This window comes from Agrilus planipennis, unplaced genomic scaffold (assembly GCF_000699045.2).
Source record: "Agrilus planipennis isolate EAB-ADULT unplaced genomic scaffold, Apla_2.0 scaffold98, whole genome shotgun sequence".
NCBI lineage: Eukaryota > Metazoa > Arthropoda > Insecta > Coleoptera > Buprestidae > Agrilus > Agrilus planipennis.
In genome coordinates, this window is record NW_020438866.1 from 188059 (window position 1) to 209034 (window position 20976).

At 34.4% G+C, this 20976-nt stretch overlaps 1 protein-coding gene and 1 long non-coding RNA gene across 6 annotated transcripts in view; one reads left to right on the forward strand and one right to left on the reverse strand.

Annotated features, from left to right (window-relative positions):
• The window catches only part of LOC108737006, an 88474-nt gene that overhangs the window by 40553 nt on the left and 26945 nt on the right, over nt 1-20976 (reverse strand). Inside the window, exon 3 of the long non-coding RNA XR_003231376.1 lies at nt 5613-5684. This is a non-coding gene — a long non-coding RNA (uncharacterized LOC108737006). The remainder of the gene's footprint in view (nt 1-5612; nt 5685-20976) is intronic.
• LOC108737004 (inactive dipeptidyl peptidase 10) overlaps nt 1-20976 on the forward strand; it is a 60782-nt gene that overhangs the window by 15840 nt on the left and 23966 nt on the right. Inside the window, exons 1-5 of one of the 5 annotated variants that reach the window (XM_018469638.2) lie at nt 8359-8600; nt 11915-12147; nt 17847-18017; nt 19352-19492; nt 19556-19630. In XM_018469638.2, coding sequence (XP_018325140.1) covers nt 12040-12147; nt 17847-18017; nt 19352-19492; nt 19556-19630 — 495 coding nt within the window. In that variant the 5' untranslated portion in view covers nt 8359-8600; nt 11915-12039. The other 4 variants (XM_018469643.2, XM_018469639.2, XM_018469642.2 and 1 more) reach the window with 4 other exon arrangements.

The window sequence follows — 20976 nt, forward strand, 5'->3', positions numbered from 1 at the left end:
TGTTGCTCTTTATACAACCTAAGTATCACTCTTCTATCTTTGTAACTCATCCCTACATTGTTAAGTATATTTAACATCTTGTCCCATTTAACATTGTCAAAAGCTTTCTCTAAATCTACAAATCCTATGTACGCACTCTTTCCTTTTTCTACCGTTTTCTCTATTGCTACCCGTAAAGCTAGAATGGCCTCCCGCGTTCCTCTATTTCTTCTAAACTCAAATTGATCTTCCCCTAATAGTTCTTCTTCTTACATGAAAGGTATAATTTTTCAAATGAGTATAATAATTTGGCCACCTATTGTAGTGAACTCACCCTAATGGAAAATAAACTGAAGCATTGACTTTTGAGACAAGTACCTAAGGGTTGATTTCATCGATCTTTTTTCTAAACACGAGTGAGTTTAACGACTGCACTAGGTATACAAATTACAGAAAATTAACAAGCCATTAACATTGCTTGTGCTATTTCTCATGGGAATTTTAAAACGTGACAGAAAGTTAAATTACCACTTGTGTTTAACTACAGGTGGATCAGCATTTCCTAAGCGAATTCTTTGTTTAGTTGGAAGCATCCGTTGTCACGATGCAGTTTCGCAGTCTAAACTTGAGAAAATTTTAAAGTTTCTGACAACAAGAACACGAAAAGTGGTTACTAACTGTCTAGTTAACGAGTAGAATTTCACTAACTGTTATAAACTCGATAGTAAAGTAACCATGAATCTAGTATCTAATATTTTCTTTGGGAGAATGATGAATACTTTTTTCATGTCTTAACAAACAATAATGTTTAAATTTAAATTAGAATATAAAAATTGTTAAAAGTTAGGAGTGCTATTAGTACTTACAAGATAACTTAAATTGTATTTCAACTTTAGGGATAGAAAATAAAGGACAAAAGATTAGCACGATTAGGTTTTATTAGAAGGAGGACGAGGAGTTAAAAAAGGTAAACTTAGACCTGGATTGGATTACTGTTAGTAGAGTTAGTATGTGAAGAAGTGGAAAAATACTTCATAAGTATCATTATTTCATCATCATTACAGTTTTATTATTATTTTATTCAACTTCCTAACTACAGAAATCTGACCATAATCGTATATCTGCTTACTAAACTAGAAGAAAAAATTACCTATTATTTTAATTAATAAAAGTAACAATTCTAGTTTCCTCATATTTATCTAATCTTCCTTCAGAGTCGTGACATCAGAGACTAAAAAATTAAACATAATGTGCTTGTTTTTTTTCCGATGGAAAAGTTAAATAATAAAATCTTATTATTATTACAATTCCGGCATGAACTTGACCTGGTGTGATTGAAGTCACATGAACTCTGACGAGAACATTGGGACAGATAGAGACACAAGATGGAGAAAATGTGAACTAATGAACTCAAAACAAAGTAGTGTGTATCTGTAGCACACCCTGCGTAGCGGAGATCTAGATCTAAACGTGGAATATAACTGAGAAACTGATGGAAACGTTCGAGGCAAACCGTTGTCCTGGAGCCACATAGACAATAACTCAGTCTCTTGGCAGCAGTTACGGATCGAAGAGGGTCTAGGCGGTTTATCTTCTGGCTTATGGACATACTACTTATATTACGAGGTCGTTGGATGGAAGAAGTTGTAAGGATACGCCTACGGCTAGGATATGCATATAGTCCATTCATTAGCATTTACTTAACCGTTTTTCGTCAAACTTTAGCTTGTTACATCTTATCATCACGTGGTTGTTATCGATTTAAAAACTTTAACTTGGTAGACTGAAGATTCGGGCTATAGGGCCGAGGTCTAAGTGGACTATAGTGTCCAGACGTTTCGTCAGCTACTGCGGCTGACATCCTCAGTGGTAGTGCTGCGTTGACAACGTGACAACGTGAACGTAGATTAATCTCTTCACATAGACCACGGCCCTATAGCCCGAATCTTCATTCCACTGTGGATTCCGGCCGTGAAAGCCTTTGTTCTTATATTTAACTAGGTACTTGATCAATTCTAATTTGGTAATCTACTCCCTTTACTTTGTTCTACTGTTCAACAAGTTTTTCAAATTTTTCTACATCTATTAAAAACGACTAAAAAAATACTTCAGCCTTGATGCCACCGAGTCCCTGACAACTTGTCAATCCCTCGATAGTTACGCCACTGTTTACTAGTACGTTTACATAAGCAGTTCCCGAAGGAATACATCAAGAGTTGTAACGTTGGAGGGCCAGTCCTAATGATATCTGTCGTTGTCGAAGTTTGATGCCTTTGGGAGTCATAACAAAAGCGTTGACGTACACGTACCGCAAAATCCCGGCCTATCTGTTAGTGAAGGCCGACAATAACTATTACAACAGAGACGAGATATTAACGCCCATTTAGATTGACTTTAACGCGGTGTAAGCAGATTAACTGTAGGTAACTAAGTTGCCAATATGTAAAATGTAACAAATGTTATTTGATGATATGAATGATAAATGGTAGAAGTCCCAAACAAATAGGCGAGATATTTAGATTGGTAGGATACCTTCTCACATGTGAAGAGGTAGTTAGAGACATATGTATTACAAGAAGAAACAGGAGTAAAAGGAGGAAGAGATAGACCTAGATTAAACTTTTGTTCGAGAATGCGAAGACTGATTCAAGGAAGAAGTTGAGACGTGTCTTCGGGGTGAGATCCTTGTGATGACGATAAAATTAATAAATGTACAATTTTGGTATTTTTGATCCCGATGAAGGATTCAGATACGAACGCCCCCCCCTCCCCCAAACAGGACCACTTTACAGTATTATGTTAGAAATATACTTAGACATTCGAACTTTCATGCCTTTATTTATTATAAAGTTACAACGTTTCACCCGTCTAATATCCGCAGTCGTCAATTGTGATTTGTACGTATAGTTAATTGAGTGATCATCAGGGTGTAACATTTTGCTTCGGTTGGATAGATTGTAGTTCCAGGATTACTTTAAACAGCGGTTTCTATCATATGTTACTGACTTTCACACTTGGATAGCTAAACGTTGATTATTGCTGGTTGAATGCTCCTACTTTAAAATTACATCGGAGCCAGTGTTTTTTCTTAGGAAGAATCTTTGCTTTCTCTCAACGAATTTTAATATTGCTTCTTCGGACGTGTTCTGCTATGCCTAACAGTGTTGTTTCTCGTTTCTTGGTGTGTCATAAATGCTCTTTTATCCTGTTTTCTAACAGTCTCTTCGTTTTCCCAATGTAGAACTGATCGAACTGTTGAAAGAGTAGAAGGAAGTTTTTATTCCATTCAAAGTAGTTGGTCAATCTTCCAATCTTGTCAGATATTCCTTTTACTTATGGAAGTCGTAGCAGTTGTTTGTCCTCTTCAAGTTTTAATGTTGATCTGTTGGATTTATGTTGGTGTATTACGTTGTGCATCGGGTTTTCAGAGTATCTTCATTTCTTCCGGTTTCTGGTACGTTGAAGATTTCTTTTTGTAGACCTAACCGAGTCTGCAGCTTTTTCATGTAATTGCAAATGGATTTTCATTGATTTATAGTCTGTAAGTATAATCACGAAATGCGATGTTATTGAACTGATTTTCCACTGTGTAGGTGTGTACGAACCCACGTTATATCCCGCTGTTGAAATTGCTACCTGTAATTTACGGTACTTCTGCCGGAAGTTCTGTTCGAGGAACCGTTTCGAATAGGTGTGCTGTCGTACGTCGTAAAATACGTTTTCGAACTCGAAAGCTTTGTGCAAATTGGAGATAATCTATCAAAGCTCACCCTCATGAATCCATTTAGGGCAGCGGGTAGTTCAACGGATTTGTTGGGACTCAACTAGGGGTCGAAAGTTAACTCCAAACAGCTTTGGTACGAATTTGCCCAATTATTCATATTTTCATAATCGATTTTATTTTGCAACTGCTTACTTTGATATTTGGAACAGCTTGTTATCCCGGCTTTCAATTTAGAAGTGTGCCACATACAAAATATCTTCCTTAGTTTAATTGATATACAAGAGGTCATCAGAAGATTGTAAACGTACGAGGGTGGATTGATAAGTTTCCGGCCTAACCAAGAGATGACGCCACTAGGCCTACCTTGAGGTGACATTCTATAGTACCATCCTTGGATAGCTTGTAGCTATAGTTTCAGCTCGATCTCCTTGCTAGTGTAGGTTTGACAGCACGCTGAACAAGACGCCTCTGTGGTTTTCGTAAAAATGGAAAAGCAGGAAAATCGTGCTGTCATCAAATACTTTTATTTGAAGGGGTTAACGCCGAAGGAAATTAAAAAAGAGATGGACTCAACACTGGGGACATCCTCCCCGTCATATTCAACCGTTAAGCAGTGGGTTTCCGAGTTTAAAAAGGGTCGTGTGAGCACCTCTGATGGGCCTCGCTCAGGACGCCCCGTTGAGGTCACAACTCCAGATATGATCGAAAAAATTCATCAAATAGTGCTGGGAGACCGCAGATTGAAAGTGCGTGAGATAGCTGAGACCTGTAAGATGTCATATGAACGTGTGCAACATATTTTGCACCAACATTTGCATATGGAAAAGCTCTGTGCAAGATGGGTGCCGCGTTTGCTAACAGTCGACCAAAAATTGATTCGAAAAAACATTTCTACCGCAAATTTGTCATTGTATAAGCGTAATCCAAGCGAATTTTTGCGTCGATTCGTAACCGTTGACGAAACGTGGGTCCACCACTACACTCCTGAAACCAAAGAACAGTCTAAACAGTGGATTGGACCAGGGGAACCAACTCCAAAGAAGGCAAAAACAATTTTTTCGGCGAACAAGGTTATGGCTACTGTTTTTTGGGATGCAAGAGGTATTATATACATTGATTACCTTGCAAAGGGTAATACTATCACTGGTCAATACTACGCAGACTTATTGCAACGTTTGAGCCACGAGGTGAAAATTAAACGACCTCATCTGGCGAAGAAAAAAATCTTGTTTCATCACGATAACGCACCAGCGCACACGTCAATCGTTGCGACGGCTAAAATCAACGATCTAAAGTTTGAATTGATGCCGCACCCTCCTTACTCTCCAGACCTAGCCCCGAGTGACTATTTTCTGTTCCCTAATCTCAAAAAATGGCTTGGCGGTAAGAGATTTGCGGACAATGAAGAAGTAATCGAAGCTGTAAATGGTTATTTTGAGGAGCTTGACGAATCAGTCTATAGAGATGGCATTAATAGACTGGAACACCGCTATGAGAAATGTATCAGCCTTGGAGGAGATTATGTTGAGAAATAAAAAAAAAAAATTTTTAAAAACCTTGTTTTTCTTGGTCAGGCCGGAAACTTATCAATCCACCCTCGTATGTTTAATGAACAAAACTTCCTGACCGTTCATTGCAATAAAATCGTAAAATATAATCACTAATGTTTTTGCCAACGACATCAGTTAATGTTCTCTTTTATGAGGTGTAAAAGTTCCCTAGCTCCAATATTAACAACTAGTTCTGACTGACCAAAATAAATACCTACTTCAATAATAATAATTGTAAGATCACTTTTTACTGTGTGATTAATATTTGCCTCACAGTAGTAGCTACATGCTACCAGTTTTTAAAAGGGAAATACCCATGCAGGTACCTACACAAGTTTAATAAAACTGTAAACACTTACCAACTTTAACTTTCCTTGGTATGAAGTTCATTGATGGCTCTTCCAAGGTCACTTCAGTCTCATTTATAATTTCTGAAACAACGAGATAAATTTTCTATGTTATTAACAATTAACTTAACAACCTCAAACACAAACACCTCTTCGTTCAAACATAGATCTTATTATTAGCAACAAGTTATTTGAAGTGAAAAATCTATAAACTTCCCGTTAACTTATACAAAGTTGTTAATTACCACAAGTGAAAGCACCATTATGGTATTAAAAGTGTGTTTAACGATCATTAGGTAATGTTTTGTTAGTGTGCTTTATTGGTGATAATAAAGCATTTACACAATATGGCTTTGTCGAGCTTAATACCTTGTGTGGTTTTAGCTTTTTGAATTTCAGGGTCGATATATTCTACTATGCTAAACAAAATCTCCAATTTTATTTAAAGGAATATTTAATAAAGGGGTAAAGAAACCAGTTAAATTTGTGCAATCATTATTAAAAATGCTTTGAATAAAACGACTTACAATCATAAATAATTACACATGGGTATCAAAGAGCTACCGTTTTCAATGATATTCTTTTCAGTTTATTCTTAGGATTATTAGGTTACTTAGGTCCTAAGAGTGGTTGAACACGCACCTCCACTCTTTCCTATTCTATTGTAATCTTCGCATTTCCCTAAAACTAGAACAACCTGCATTATTAACTATTTGCGAACAGTAATCTAATGTAGGTCTACCTCTACTTCTCGTAACTGCTGTTTTTGCCTCTAATTAATATGTCTCTGACTAGACCTTCATGCCTGAGAAGGTGTCCCATCAACCCATTTAGCGTATTTTTTATTGACTTGCATAGAATCCTTTGTTCTCCTATTCTTTCTAATACCTCTCCATTTCTAACCTTCTCTATCCACGGTATGCTCACCATTCGCCTGTAACACATTTTGAACGCTTCTAACATTTTTTTTTCGCAGCGCCCATCGTCCCAATTTCGCACCCATATGGCGTCGCGCTCTAAGCATTTTTATTGGGGGCGACTCGATTCTGCGCTTTCCTCTGCTTTATATCCCTACTACTCCTTCCGTCCTGACTTATCTGACTTCCTAGATACCTAAATCGGCCACTTCTTATAATTTTTCGTCTCCTATCTTTATATTCGCTCTTCCCTACTTTTTTTTAAACGCGGCGTGCCAAAAATTAAATTAAGCAACAACATAGTTCTAGGAGAGAAATGTCTTGTTTCAAATGTTGTTGCAAATAGTTGTCGAACTGAAGGGATATATTTTATGATAAACGTTTTTTCCGAATGAGTAAACCTTGATGCGAGACGTTCTCGACAATATTTTCATCCATTACACGGAAAATTTGTTTCCGATAATAATCCAACCACTATGTGGTTTATATTCCTTTGTGATCATTGTTGCGGTATCTTTAGCTAATGCAACGATATCTTCTTTTTTTCATGTTAACACAGTTTCTCGTTTTAATAAAATTGTTAGAAATTGAAGCTTTAACTGTCTGTTATTTCATTTATAACAAAAATACACATCATTTGGAATTTTTCTAAGTGGTTCTGTTTCTTTCTAGTCTTTAGAAAAAAACAGAACACAATTTGATTTAAGACTTGTGGTTTTAATTGTCTTCTTATAGTACTAATAATCCAGATTTGTCGTCAGGTAACTTATTACATCTACAGGATTTTACATTCGTATAAACTTTTTACTGGTAGATAAGTAATAATCCGTATGTTATTCCAATTGACATAGTCAATCAAATGATATGTAAATTTATCGATTTTATAGTGAATATATAAATTTTTTTGGTGTTCGCCGGAAAGAACTGACATAAGTCTTTAAAAGGTAAATATGTCCCTTATCATGTTTTTAGGAATAATTCTAGTAAACGCCCATATCACAATTATGTGTTTGATTAATTTTAGACAATCCTCACCAATTAAAATTGAATTGAATATCGATCATATTCCTATAAAAATAAATATCTAAAATGTTCAAGAGAACATATCGAAATGACTATTATATCTAAATCGATCGAACGATAAATATGTTACAATAAAGAGTCTAAATTTATAAAAACTTGGAAACATATGTGCGAATAAATGCAGCACTCTATATACTTGGCGACATGAATTACATATAATTTAATTTTTGGCACGCCGTGTTTATGTTTTGGCAAGCAGTGAAAGTCCGAATAGTTGAAAAATAAGTGTAACCAGGGGCGCATCGGACTTAGTTTGGCAGGCTTATTATATTTTCTAAGCATATTTCATATTCTCCATTTAGAAAAGAGCCAAATGTAAAACATTTTTGATCTTTGATAAGACTCAAACCTTTTCTGGCTAGTTCTATATGCTTTAATCTAAACAAATTAACTACCAATAAGCCAGTTCGATTTTTATGACAATCAAAAACTAGCAGAAAGCGAAAAAAAAGGTATTATTATGTTATTGTATATCTAAAATTTTGCTACTGAATGATTCATTATTAAGCCACCCTTACACACTGAAAATGATTACTGTTGGTTGTTTTTTTTTCCAAAAAATTACAATCGGTGGTAAAATTAGGACCAAAAAGAGTTAAAAGTGATTTACTTATTCAAAAACAACCCCCAACGTTTCGCCCAAGTTGTTGGGCTTTCCCAAGGCTAGTTTTATGTTAGAGAAGATGTAAAGCAGATTTACTAACTATTATGTAATGGTACAAGTTCAATAAAGTTTTTACCCTTTTTGACATTGAATTGATATCGATTATAAAAGCAAGGGAAGAATTACAACAATTGGGTAATGAAAACATTTTCTTCAGTAATAAAATCAATAAAATATTGTTAATTATTTTTTACACCCTACCCTACCTACACCTACTACGCCACTGATCGTTTTGGTTAGTTCATCACTGTGTAAATTTGGTAACGTTATTTTAATTACGATCAACTTCAAATAACTTGGTCCACCACAGTTCAGAGATAACAATTTTCGCGTTACGTGAGTATTCCTTTTGTTTTTGTTGTGGTGTTTTGCATTATTAATATCTACATAAATGAGAGGAGATTACTGAACATTGCATAATGTACATCTGCATACATAATTTACAAAACGGAGGAGCTTTTTGCAATAGGTACTTAAAACAACGTTAAATTGTTTTGATAATATTGATGCTCTATTTATTTAAACGTCCTATAAAACCGCTTTTATTAATAACGTAATTGCTCATTTAGATTAAGTTTCTATTGCCGTTTTAGTTTCATTTTAAGGAACTCGAAAGTGGTAAACTGTTTAATGTTTGAGATTATTTCCGGTGATTGGCTCATGATGATTTAGAAACCCGGAAATTAAGAAAATTTTTCGAAATATATCAAATAAGAAAAAATCCCATTTTTATTGAATGAATGAAATATGTATATTTTTTGGACCTATATATACATACATATGTTAGTATGACTACGCATGTGATTGTAGAGAAGTAAATACTAGGAAGGGAGTCAGACAGGGATGCACACTGTCGCCGCTACTTTTTAATCTATACATCGAAGACGCCATCAACATCATTAAAGACAGTACAACTGTAGGGATAGATGTGCAAGGGCAAAAGATTAGTATGCTTAGATTTGCAGATGATATAGCAGTATTAGCATCTAGCAAGGAGGACCTAGAGATAGCTTTAAATAAAATGGAAGCGGTACTGACAGATCAGTACTGTATGAAAATAAATAAAAGTAAAACTAAAATACTGATATGCAAGGGAAGAAAAAGTAGGGAAAGAGCGAATATAAAGATAGGAGACGAAAAATTAGAAGAAGTGGCTGATTTTAGATACCTAGGAAGTCAGATAAGTGAGGATGGAAGGAGTAGTAGGGATATAAAGCAGAGGATAGCGCAGGGTCGTGTCGCCTTTAATAAAAAGAAGTCACTTCTATGCTCGCGAACGGTTAATTTAGAAATTCGAAAAAGGTTGTTAAAGGTGTATGTTTGGAGCACGGCGTTGTACGGGTGCGAAACATGGACAGTGGGAGCGGCGGAAAAGAAAAGGTTAGAAGCGTTCGAAATGTGGTGTTATAGGCGGATGATGAGGATATCGTGGGTAGAAAAGGTTAGAAATGAAGAGGTATTGGAAAGAATAGGAGAACAGAGGACTCTATGGAAGTCAATAAAAAATAGGCGAGATAGGTTGGTAGGACACCTTCTCAAGCATGAAGGTCTAGTCAGAGACATATTAGAGGCAGAAACAGGAGTTAGGAGGGGTAGAGGTAGACCTAGATTAGATTACTGTTCGCAAAAGTTTAGCTCAGGATATGAAAGAGTGGAGGTACGTGTCCAACCAATCTTAGGACTGACAACCTTATGATGATGATGCATGTGATTTAATATCTTTCCTACATATTAAATGTCAAATTTTAATAAGTCGATACTATATATGTACCTACTCAAAGAAGTTGGCTATCTCTGGTCTAGCTAGCTCATAGTTAATTGTTTTTCATAATAATATCAGAATACAGTAAAAAGAAAAGAATAGAGTATGTCCATGGGAGATTTTACAATTTCTAGAATAAAGCTTCCAAATTCCGAGATGTACTCATGTTTATCTAGGTATAAACGTTAGGGATAATAAACATAAACCGTTAATTTATTCTGTCCTGGTTCCGATTCAGTGGTTGTAATCATTAAAGTACGGGATCGAACTGTTATGTACGAAGAAGGAGGAAACAGTAACGTGAAAGTAATTCGCGAATACATGATGAAAGAGAGATAAACACGAAAACTAATATATCATGGAAAAATACATTTTGCCATCAATCATTTTCTTACATCCGCGGAATTCTAAAATGAATTGAGAAACGAACGCCGGAGTTTCGGCAATAATAAGACTATTACTTATGATGCCGTCACAGAAAACTGTGCGGTCATTCCCTTAATCTACCCCCGATTGGTTTTAGATACAGCCGGTAGTAATTCTGGAAAAAGAAAAAGATAACTTTTCATGTAAACATACATACGTATATTAAAATACTATACGGGATTTTGGAACATCTCACGCATTCAATATTGGCTACGAAAGAAGTTCATTCTTCCCCTTTGAATAGATGCCAAAACACGAGTGCAAAAGCTTTTTCTACTACTTTTTCGACGTGGTGTTTACTGGAATTTTAATTTAATTTTGTTAGTGTTAGTGTGATTTAGACGTTCTGGTGATATAAAAATGAATATTGTAAAATTATTGAAATGAGAGATTGCGTCAACGAATCAATCCAGAGTGATAAGAATAGCACATGTTTACTTCACTTGTAATACGAAAAACATTTTGAGACCTTTTCGAGAATGTTGACACAGTTTAATACCGAGTTTTCCACAACGTTAACAATTTTTGGATGTATTATAAGTACCTAACTTTAATTTTAGTTAGTTTCCTGGATACTATCAAATTTTCTTTTTTACGTGACGTATTTGACTCATTTTCCAATAAGTATAATTCTGATTTATGTTCATTGAAACCTTCCGATCATACCTGGGATGATTTTTTCAAAGGTAGTGAAAGAAAAATGCTAACACTTCCATTCATTCGGAAGTAACAGTCTAATTTGTGCTGTAAAAATTGCAGACTTCTGAACAGTAATTTTATTTGGACTTTTATTTCCGCGTTCAGACTCGTTTATTAGTTGAATTTCAGGAAAAATGCCGGATAAAAGGAAGATTATGTGAACGGAGGTAATTGAGCCTGCCCCTATTATATATGTCATGTACCAGTTAAAATGAGAAGTAAATAATGAAGCCCTAATATACGTTTCCTTGCCCTAGCAACAAATCCTTTCAAACAGGAAACTTTTCCATCTTATATTATATACTTTTGACAAAGGGAAGTTGGACTTTTATTTACATATTTATTTAATACATGAATACTTACAAAATAATAATTATGTATTTACATATTTAAATAATGTTTCCAATAACATCTCCGTGCAGTGTTGTGTCGTTAATGCTCCGTTCGTACAGTAGGGTTTTCGTTGATAGTGCGCGCGCAACTTCCGTTGCATGCTGCGTGCGCAATAGTTTTACTTTAAGAGCGCCAAGAGAATAATTACTTAAAAAAATCCCGGTTTCTCATATACCCAATACCTTACCAAATACACAATTAAAACTATCGGTAATTAATAAGGTCGTAAATTAAGGCGTTTAGGGGGAGTAATTTCAGGAACAAAGTGGAAGGTATATTTCAAAATATCATTTTGAAAATATTATTTAAGGATTTAAACTTGTGTGTCCTCGCATTTTATGTATTGATGTCAATATTTTCTTCGTTGCAGAACTGAACGAAAACGAAATCAAAAATTGCTGCCTACCCAAGTACATATAGCTCCTAGAGGTCAAATCGGGGAGTCACAGTGGCGTCGTTAGGAGAGTTTTTGGAAACCGCGCGTCTACCAACGGGATGCACACAAATGTGCATACGGATCGAACCGCATGGCGCGTGCCGCCTGACGAGACCTTACAGGTTGCTGATCCCAAGGCCAAAAAGGCCGAGGTAGGTAGCGAAGAGGTCAGTACTCCCAACCACGAGACGCCACTGTATTGTATGTACTTATTAAATTACCGTTTGTTCGTTCTTTTATGCACAACAACTTACTATTTACTTACTTATATTCAAAAGCAAAACGCCAAAAAAAAAAACTATTCAAAAAGTATTAAAATTGATAAAATGCAACTTAGTAAAGAAATCAAGATAATATAATAGAACTAACTTAAAAGCTTTGAAACTACGCCAACGATTTTCTTTTTTCTTCTGCATGACTTTGAACATACCTAATGCCTAACTTTTTAGATTAGGAAGTCAATTAAATATATAGTTTTCAAGCTGATTATATCATATAAAAGTGTTAGTTTTTTTTACTAGAATGACTAATAAAATCAAACGTGATGTGTGCTTTAATTTGCAGTTTGGAAAAGATCTTCTCAAAAGCTCGAGCTTTTCTTTACATTAACTTACTTTTTACATCCTTCAAAGTATTAAAATTAATTTTTTTTTGTATACTTAGTACCAAGTTTTCATTTAGGTGGTGGTATATATTAGGTACAAAAAAATTACTAAAAATATACCGATCATATCAACAAATTGGATAAAAGAACATACTTAAAATTTGGTGGCTACAATTAAAAAATGAACTTTGGCATCTCAATTTTGTAAATTGTTAGATATTAGGTTTTCCAGTTGTTTGCAATGAATAAAAATACAGTGGATTTGATTTATTGCGATCTTGGTTATAGCGACCGTTTTGCTACAGAGACGTTAAATCCAAGTCCCTTGAATTTAAAGCATACACCGGATGTAACGCCAAGTTCGGGTGTCATTTGTAACAAATCCCTAGTAATCCCATGCAGATATGGCGAGCGGAGTCGTCCGCCAAAGACACCATGAGCTTTCTTATCTTTTGTTTATATCCACACAGATGGTCAGCAAGTATGGTGACCATTACCATTTGTTTATAGATGTTAGGCAAGTAGGTAGTTAAGCATGTACGTTAAAATGGTTCAGTTACAAATACGGTTGCCACCTTTTCAGGCTTTACATAACGTATTTCTCGACTAAAAGGTTAAAAAAAAGTACTCGACATAAAAATAAAGTATTTAATTTTTTGTTTTTCAAAACATTTTTTGTTACACCTAGCAGCCAGTAACAAATTGCTGTCGCTCTTAAATACATTAATAGCCTCTAAACATGGCAAACAAAGATTTAAGTAAACTTAAAGTTCATTTATAATTAGTTTTAATGAAGCTTTATTCCTGTCGTCCCGCCCCTTTGCGTTCATAACAGAGAATACTCTTTCTGTAAATGCTGAAGTGGCCGGAACGGACAGCAAAGGTGACTCTACTTTGAACAGATTTGGGAAATCAGGTTGTTCCGTAAATATGGCTTGCCATTTTTCTGTGCAATATTATTGATGTAAAAATACTCTGAATTTCGAATAATCGCTTATAAAATTACGATGTTTACTTAAAGCCTTAAATAAAGTATTTTTGCGTACTTTATGTGTCTTGTAAAGTATAACGTACGCATAGTCGAAGTAGAGTACAATACTTTATAATAAAGTATGGGTGGCAACCCTAGTTACAAAGTGATATTTTGAGTAGCAACTGTGTTTAGTAAACTTTTAAATAAGTATGACTCTTAGATGCACATTTACTATTAAAAATCGGAAATCGTTTCAAAATTAAAAGATGATGAATAGCTCAGGATAGGAAAGAGCCGAGGTGTGTGTCCAACCGTACCGAGCGGTATGAAACGATGAAATTACAGTGATCCCTTTGTCGTCGTTATATTCGAAATCCACTGTAGCTCTAGCATTATTTGTGTTAATTTCATGAAAATTAAAATTCCTTGATTTTCCTTCCGGTTATTTAATCAAAATTCGTTACGATAGGAATCCAACCCTTGATGAGAAAATATTCAGCGATGTGTTACGAAGAGAAATACCTACAAGCGGACGGCTATGCGAATAAGGGAAACTCACATTTCACCACTTTAAAGATAAGAAAACCGATAAATTCAAATTTATGCGGTTTATATGTTCCTGAAAATTGTCTGGCAAGGTTCTTATCGTAAATATTTTAGCTTATCGTAATTTTAATCAGGTTTTATGACAAGACTTTCTTCTATCAGAAAAGAAATCATTGAGCAACAACAAACATTTTAATCGAAAAAAAATTTCAANCTTATCGTAATTTTAATCAGGTTTTATGACAAGACTTTCTTCTATCAGAAAAGAAATCATTGAGCAACAACAAACATTTTAATCAAAAAAAAATTTCAAACTAATAATAAATTTAAAAATAAAAAAATTTGGCGTTTTGCGTTTGGGTAAAGGAAACTTTTTGCATTTTTCCTTCTTGCATTCGGAATGCATTATAGTGGTATGTATTAACTAGATATCTACTACTGAGTACTGACTTAGTTTTAGTATAGAAATAGAACAAATTTTTAAATTAGTTTAGTTTATGGGTAATTCACATTTGTGTTGTTCGAAGGCGAAAAATAAAATTACACTGAAAGTATTTATTAGGCAGTTACTCTGATCATTTTGCGTGGCTAGAATGAATGAATAAGTGTTAGAGGAGTGAAGATAAAACGCTATCTCTTTCCCTTTTATATTGAAATGGGTATCACCGCGAAAAGTTTTAGACAAAGCAATGGTTACGTTGTCTTGGCAATCCCATCTGAACATTTATTACACAGAACTTCGTGATGTAATCTTACTCCAAAGACAAAGCCCTTTTGCATCTCATTTTTCGTGCTTATTTAAAGCAACAATGCAGTTTGGTTTCAAGCTTGATATTCTTGATTTCAAAAGAAACTATAGATATTAAATATATATATTATCTTTCCCTTTTTCTTTTTGACAGAAAGCAGACAGACATAATAAAGAATGGAACCAAAATAGAATGGAAAATCAATAAATATAGTACATTCGTTGAATATCGGCAACGACAATTAATTAATCCTAATTTTACAAGAAATAATACGAGCTCGTCAAGTACTTTTAAAATTAATTCCCAAAATCCAGAAATACTATACAAAGAAATAGACAAACCTAACTGAGCGACTGTCCCATCATTTAGGCATTTACCATTTTTACTATTAGCTTTCACCCCCTCGTCTCCTCATCTTCTCATCACCAATCCCACTTTTTAGCAATGAGAATGGAATCTAGGGAATCTACGGACTTCTCCCTACCCCCTCCAAGTCCTACCGCCCCCATCCGAGCGACCGACCCATCATCTAGACATTTACCATTTTTACTAATAGCTTTCACCCCATCGTCTCCTCATCTTCTCATCACCAATCCCACTTTTTAGCAATGAGAATGGACTCTATGGATTCTATGGACTTTCCCCTACCCCCTCCAAATCCTACCGCCCACATCTGAGCGACCGACCCATCATCTAAACATTTACCATTTTTACTATTAGCTTTCACCCCCTCGTCTCCTCATCTCCTCATCACCAATCCCACTTTCTAGCAATGAGGATGGAATCTAGGGAATCTACGGACTTCTCCCAACACCCTCCAAATCCTACTGCTCCCATCCGAGCGACCGACCCATCATCTAGACATTTACCATTTCTATTTCTAGCTATCACTTTCCCCGTCTCCCCACCATCGTCCTCGCTTTTTATCTATGGGGATAAAACCTTTGGACCTCCTCCTACCCCTTCAACCACTACCGCCGCCGTCCAAGCGACGACCCCATCATCTAGACAATGACTACGTATCATCCGCTCAAAAAAATAATTAATTTTAATTAGTATCAGTTCAAAGTTCATAAAGGAACTTATATTTTACTGCATCCCTGTAATTGATATATAGTATATGATGCCTACTAGATGTAACGCTATAAATAAATCGTGTTTATTAATCGATAATAATTAATAAACCCGCGATAAATCGCCAGTGGACCAAAGTTCCTGGATACCGTACCTGAACATTTATCATCATTCGTGATACCTCCGAACAAAATTTGGTCACATTTACCAGCCTTGCTGGCGAAGTTGACATTGACAAAGCATTCTGAGCTTCGGAAGCTATATAAGCAAAAAGACGTGAGTAGAAGAGCGACGCGCGGCGACGCTCGCACCCTTGATCTCCCGAATAGAAAGGAAAATGGGAAATCAAGAAAAATGTTCGGGCGTGTCATCTAAATTTCGTTTGCGACACAAATGAAAACTTATTTCACGCCGGCATTCTCAATATAATAACCGATTTACAATAAAATGGCGTTATATTAACATTTTCATTTCGTCCTGTTTTATAAAAAGGAAAAACAATGACGCAGGAAAATTGGTAGATTTCTTTATTGAATTCCCTTTTCATATTCTGAGGATAATCTGTCGATTGGACGAAGGTGGAATAGAAAAACATTTTTTTCTGTAGGTACTTTCAATATTTCGCCACAAAAAAAATATCAAAAAGAAGATTAGAAAAAGTTAAATAATTAAAACCTCACTTACTAGCAAATTTCATGGTACAGTAGGTAGCATCAGCAACGAGATTTGACATACTGTTTATTCAAAGATGTTTGCTGTTGTTCCAATTACAGTTTTACTTTCTTCATTACATTTTTGACAGCTTTTAAAGGACTTACACCTCCAGTAAAAGGTGTATAAGTACAAAAGTTTTGTTTTCTGTTAAGCTATGTTGAGTTCCACATTACTGTGAGATTCCGCTGCGCCGTACTGTACTACGAATTTTGCTAGGAAGTGTAAATACCTCTCCTAACATTTACATATACATTTTAGCATTATATAGTGTTATATTTACGTTTCCTTTCAGCACAGTAACAATAAAAAATGCACGTAAAATAGATTGATATCTAGTAATAGCTGATTATGGGTTATTCCTTCTCTATTAAAAAGCATCTTCAAGCTACTATTAACATGTTGATAAAATTTGGTATTAGTAGATATCTATAGCTAGTCTTCTCGTTCACGTTTTAATATTAAGTTTTCCTATTTATCTATGTAGGTATTTAAATGACTTGAATTTGTAAGTTTAATACTTATCGATTGCTTGTTTTAATGATACCAATTTTGAACTCACAATAACAGTTGATAATAGTAGAATTTTTATTAAGAATGCAGTTTTATTTGCCTAGTCGTAAGCACAAATTCTTTAGGGTTTAGACATAATATTTTTAGTTTATTTATTAAGAAAGAGGGAACTCTGAAGATTAAGACATGCCCGGTATGTCGCAGTTATTTTGTCAAATAAATATCTAGTCGGGAGTATCACCCAAATTTTCTTTAACTGTTAATTAATGTCTTGGTAATAAAATATGCATGTCAGAAACATCTTATACTTTGATTTCTATATCCTGGAGATATTCTACTTATCCCATTCTTTACAAGTTACCTTATATATATGTAACTATTGATTAGTTTATTGATTTCACGCTTAAATCAAACAAATTACGAAAAAGATCATAATATTGATGCAGAATGAGTTAAAAAATACAGTGGACATAATGATGATGACGAAATAATATAGCATTTAAAAGCTTAAAAGGGTTCTTAATACATTCAGAATTATTTGAGATAGTTCATCTTTACAATAACAGTTCACCGATTAAAGTGCTGTCTCTTAATCTTCTTAAAGTTTAAACTAGAATAGTTTAATTAAAATTAGTCACGATTAATTGCTATAGAAAGTGTTCTGTGCTAACATGGATGTTGTAAATGTTCATACAGGAGCTAGCATACCACAGTTACGAAGGTCATAATTGGTGGTCAATAGTTTTTTCACTGTTAGTGATTGGAATTGTAATATCGGGGATAGTGGCTGCAATTCTTCTAATGGGCTACGTGGATGAATTACTTTACTGGCATGGAAAGAGAATGCAACTAGATGAATATTTGGAGGTAAGATAAAGCTTTGTCGTTTATGATTTTAAGTAAATTATATCACTTCCTTTTCTTTCTCTTATTTTAAGAGTATAGTCTAGAATCAAAGTCAGGATTCCTGGCGAGGGTTTGACAACAGCAACAAAATTTTCGTCATTATCTTATTAACTTGAGGTAACTTATAGGGGATGGAAAAAGTAAATAAATTTTCCCATTAGTATTGGCCACTATTGAATGTCAAAGTGTTTGATATAATTTTTGATAAACTAACTCCTTTTAGTCTCTATCTCGAGCTTGATTCTACACTATATTCTCGAAAACTTAAAAGCAAAAACTTAATTTTCTGATACTGCCTCGCAGTAAGATATCACTAGTATTACTTGAGGCTTATAATATGGGCAGAGTTTGGAGTTATCAAAAAAGTAGATAAAGACGCTAAAGAACATTTTGCGTGTTAAAAAAAGTTCTCGTTAATAATCGGCTTCAACATTCAAAGGATAAAAGTTAAGTACCTGCCTTATGTTTGTATAAACTAGGTCATTATTTTGCAAGATTTAATCCACCAGCCTACTATTTTTGTATGGTATTTCTCTAACTTAAGCTTTGACTTATATTTTGAAAAAATTTTTCTTTTAATGGCCACAATAGATCGTTAATCCTAACGGATATTATAAATGCGAATGTGGGTTTGTTTATTACAATTTCATGCCGTAACTACTCAACCGATCATCATGAAATTTTATACACAAATTGTCAGGGGTAGGGAAAAGGACATAGGGTACCTTTTATACAGAAAAATTCTGTTCCAAAGGGATAGAAAAATCAGTTTTATGTGGTCTACGGTAATCCGTATTCAGGACATCAACGCGAGCTGAGCCGCCGGTAAAAGCTAGTATTATAATACTCCTTTAAATAACGAAAATTAAGTATGATAATAACTGTAAATGGAACTCTCACAATTAAATACTTAAATACTAAAAGGTTAAAGTTCAAGTATTTTGGATATTTTGCCGAGGAATTTTCAACGACGCGACAGAAGTAAATTAATGCGATTACGGTGTTGTAATAAATTACGTGCTTTGCATACTTTAAAGTGTTCATTAGTGTCTGTTATATTTCTTGAAAAAGACACTTGGTTTAATTACCATCTCATTGTATTTAAGGTTAAAATTATTAAAGGTTTTCTGGTCAAATTTTATTTATCCTATTTCGATAAAATGATTAGCTTAACAAATGAAAATCAACAGCATACGGTTAAGTAGGTTGAAAAATGTGTGATAACCCAGAAAACTTTAAATGGGTCTGGTTACTATAAAATTTTATACAACTGTAGTATTTTTTGTTTGTTACAGGGAGGCCTAAATCCACAACGTTTACCCCACACCTGGATTTCCGAAAGTCGTCTTGTTTTTCAGGATAATGATGGAGGATTAGCTGTGTTAAATACCGATAAAAATTTTTCTGTTACTCTTCTAGTTACTAATCACACTTTGGTAAGTTATTTAGTTTTGGGCGCTAATGCGATGAAAAATAATGTCCTTTTTTTCTTTTTCTAGAGACAACTCAATGTTAAAGACTATCAGTGTTCAAAAGATCTACGGTACGTCCTATTTCAACATAATGTAAAAGAGGTAAGTAGTTATTACGTAACAACTAATTAATTTAATTTAATAATAACATCCCTTTATCATCACGCCTAACAATAAGGGCCATCCATAAATTACGTCACAAGAATTTTATGATTTTTTTGACCCCTTCCCGGTCCTTGTCACAGCTGGTCATATTTGTGAGACTCCCCCCCTTCCTAGTGTGAAGTCACATATTTTGCAATTTTTACATCTAGAAATTATTGAATTAAATAAGCAATTCCGAAATTAGTTTTATTTCTATTTAAATTATTTAATAAAATTAAAATTTCAAGAAATTAACAAAAAAAAAACGATTACTTTACTATACTAGTAGAGCTAGTGGCCGACAAAACAATTTGAATCTTATGTTTATTCAGATAGAGTTGCAAATGTTTTTAAGTTTTTTGTTAATATTGCAATGTTCATGTTTTAACACGTAGATTTTGAAAATTTTGAAATGTGACGTCCCAACCCCTTGTCACACAATGTCACACTTTGTCGACCACCTCCCCCCCCTTAACGTGTGACGTAATTTATGGATGGCTCCATAGTGAAAGAATTATAAGTTGCTGCAGCTTGTGGTGTCTTAATTTTCGTGAAGGAACTATTCCAGGATCTATCAACAAAGCTCTTCGTCGAGGCAGTACGTTGCCATCTTCTGATGACTTATGGCATGCTAGTTTCAATAAATTACTTATTAAGAGCTTGATCCATTCTTTCTTATCAGTTTCCAATTTTGATGAGAACTTGTGACGTTTTAGAGCAATTACAAACATAAAATCATTACATTCGTTCGTATTCAAGTGTGTTCTGGTCTTATTAAAGCCCAACTATGAACCAAAAATGTCCACGTTCACATTTTAATGTAATAATGACATCTTTGAGAGTTTCCTCAAAAAGTGTCTAGTACAACTACAATTACAACTATATTTAAATTACTTCTTGTAACTGAAAAGTAGGTAACCAGTTAACCAGTTAATTTTATTTATAAAGCATTAAAGTACTTGAAGAACTCCATTTCTTTTTAACAAAATAATTAATAAACTCTTGATGTGCAACTTTTGTTTATTTGTACTAGATTTCTTACGTAAATTTAATGTTATTAATTTTTGCGCAATATGCCATCCCATATTCTAGGTCAAAGTTTAAGAAGTCCCTCATAGTGCCAGTCACGTTGCTACGAATAAAGTTTAAATTAAGTTTAACTTGTCAGCTAGTCCTCTTCAATTTGTATCAAGATGAAAATCAGTATAAAATGTAGTGAAGTCGTTTTAAATGTCATCTTCATGTTTAAATTAAAATGGAAAGTGCTTGCAGTATATTTTTCCTTCAAAATTTCTTGATATATA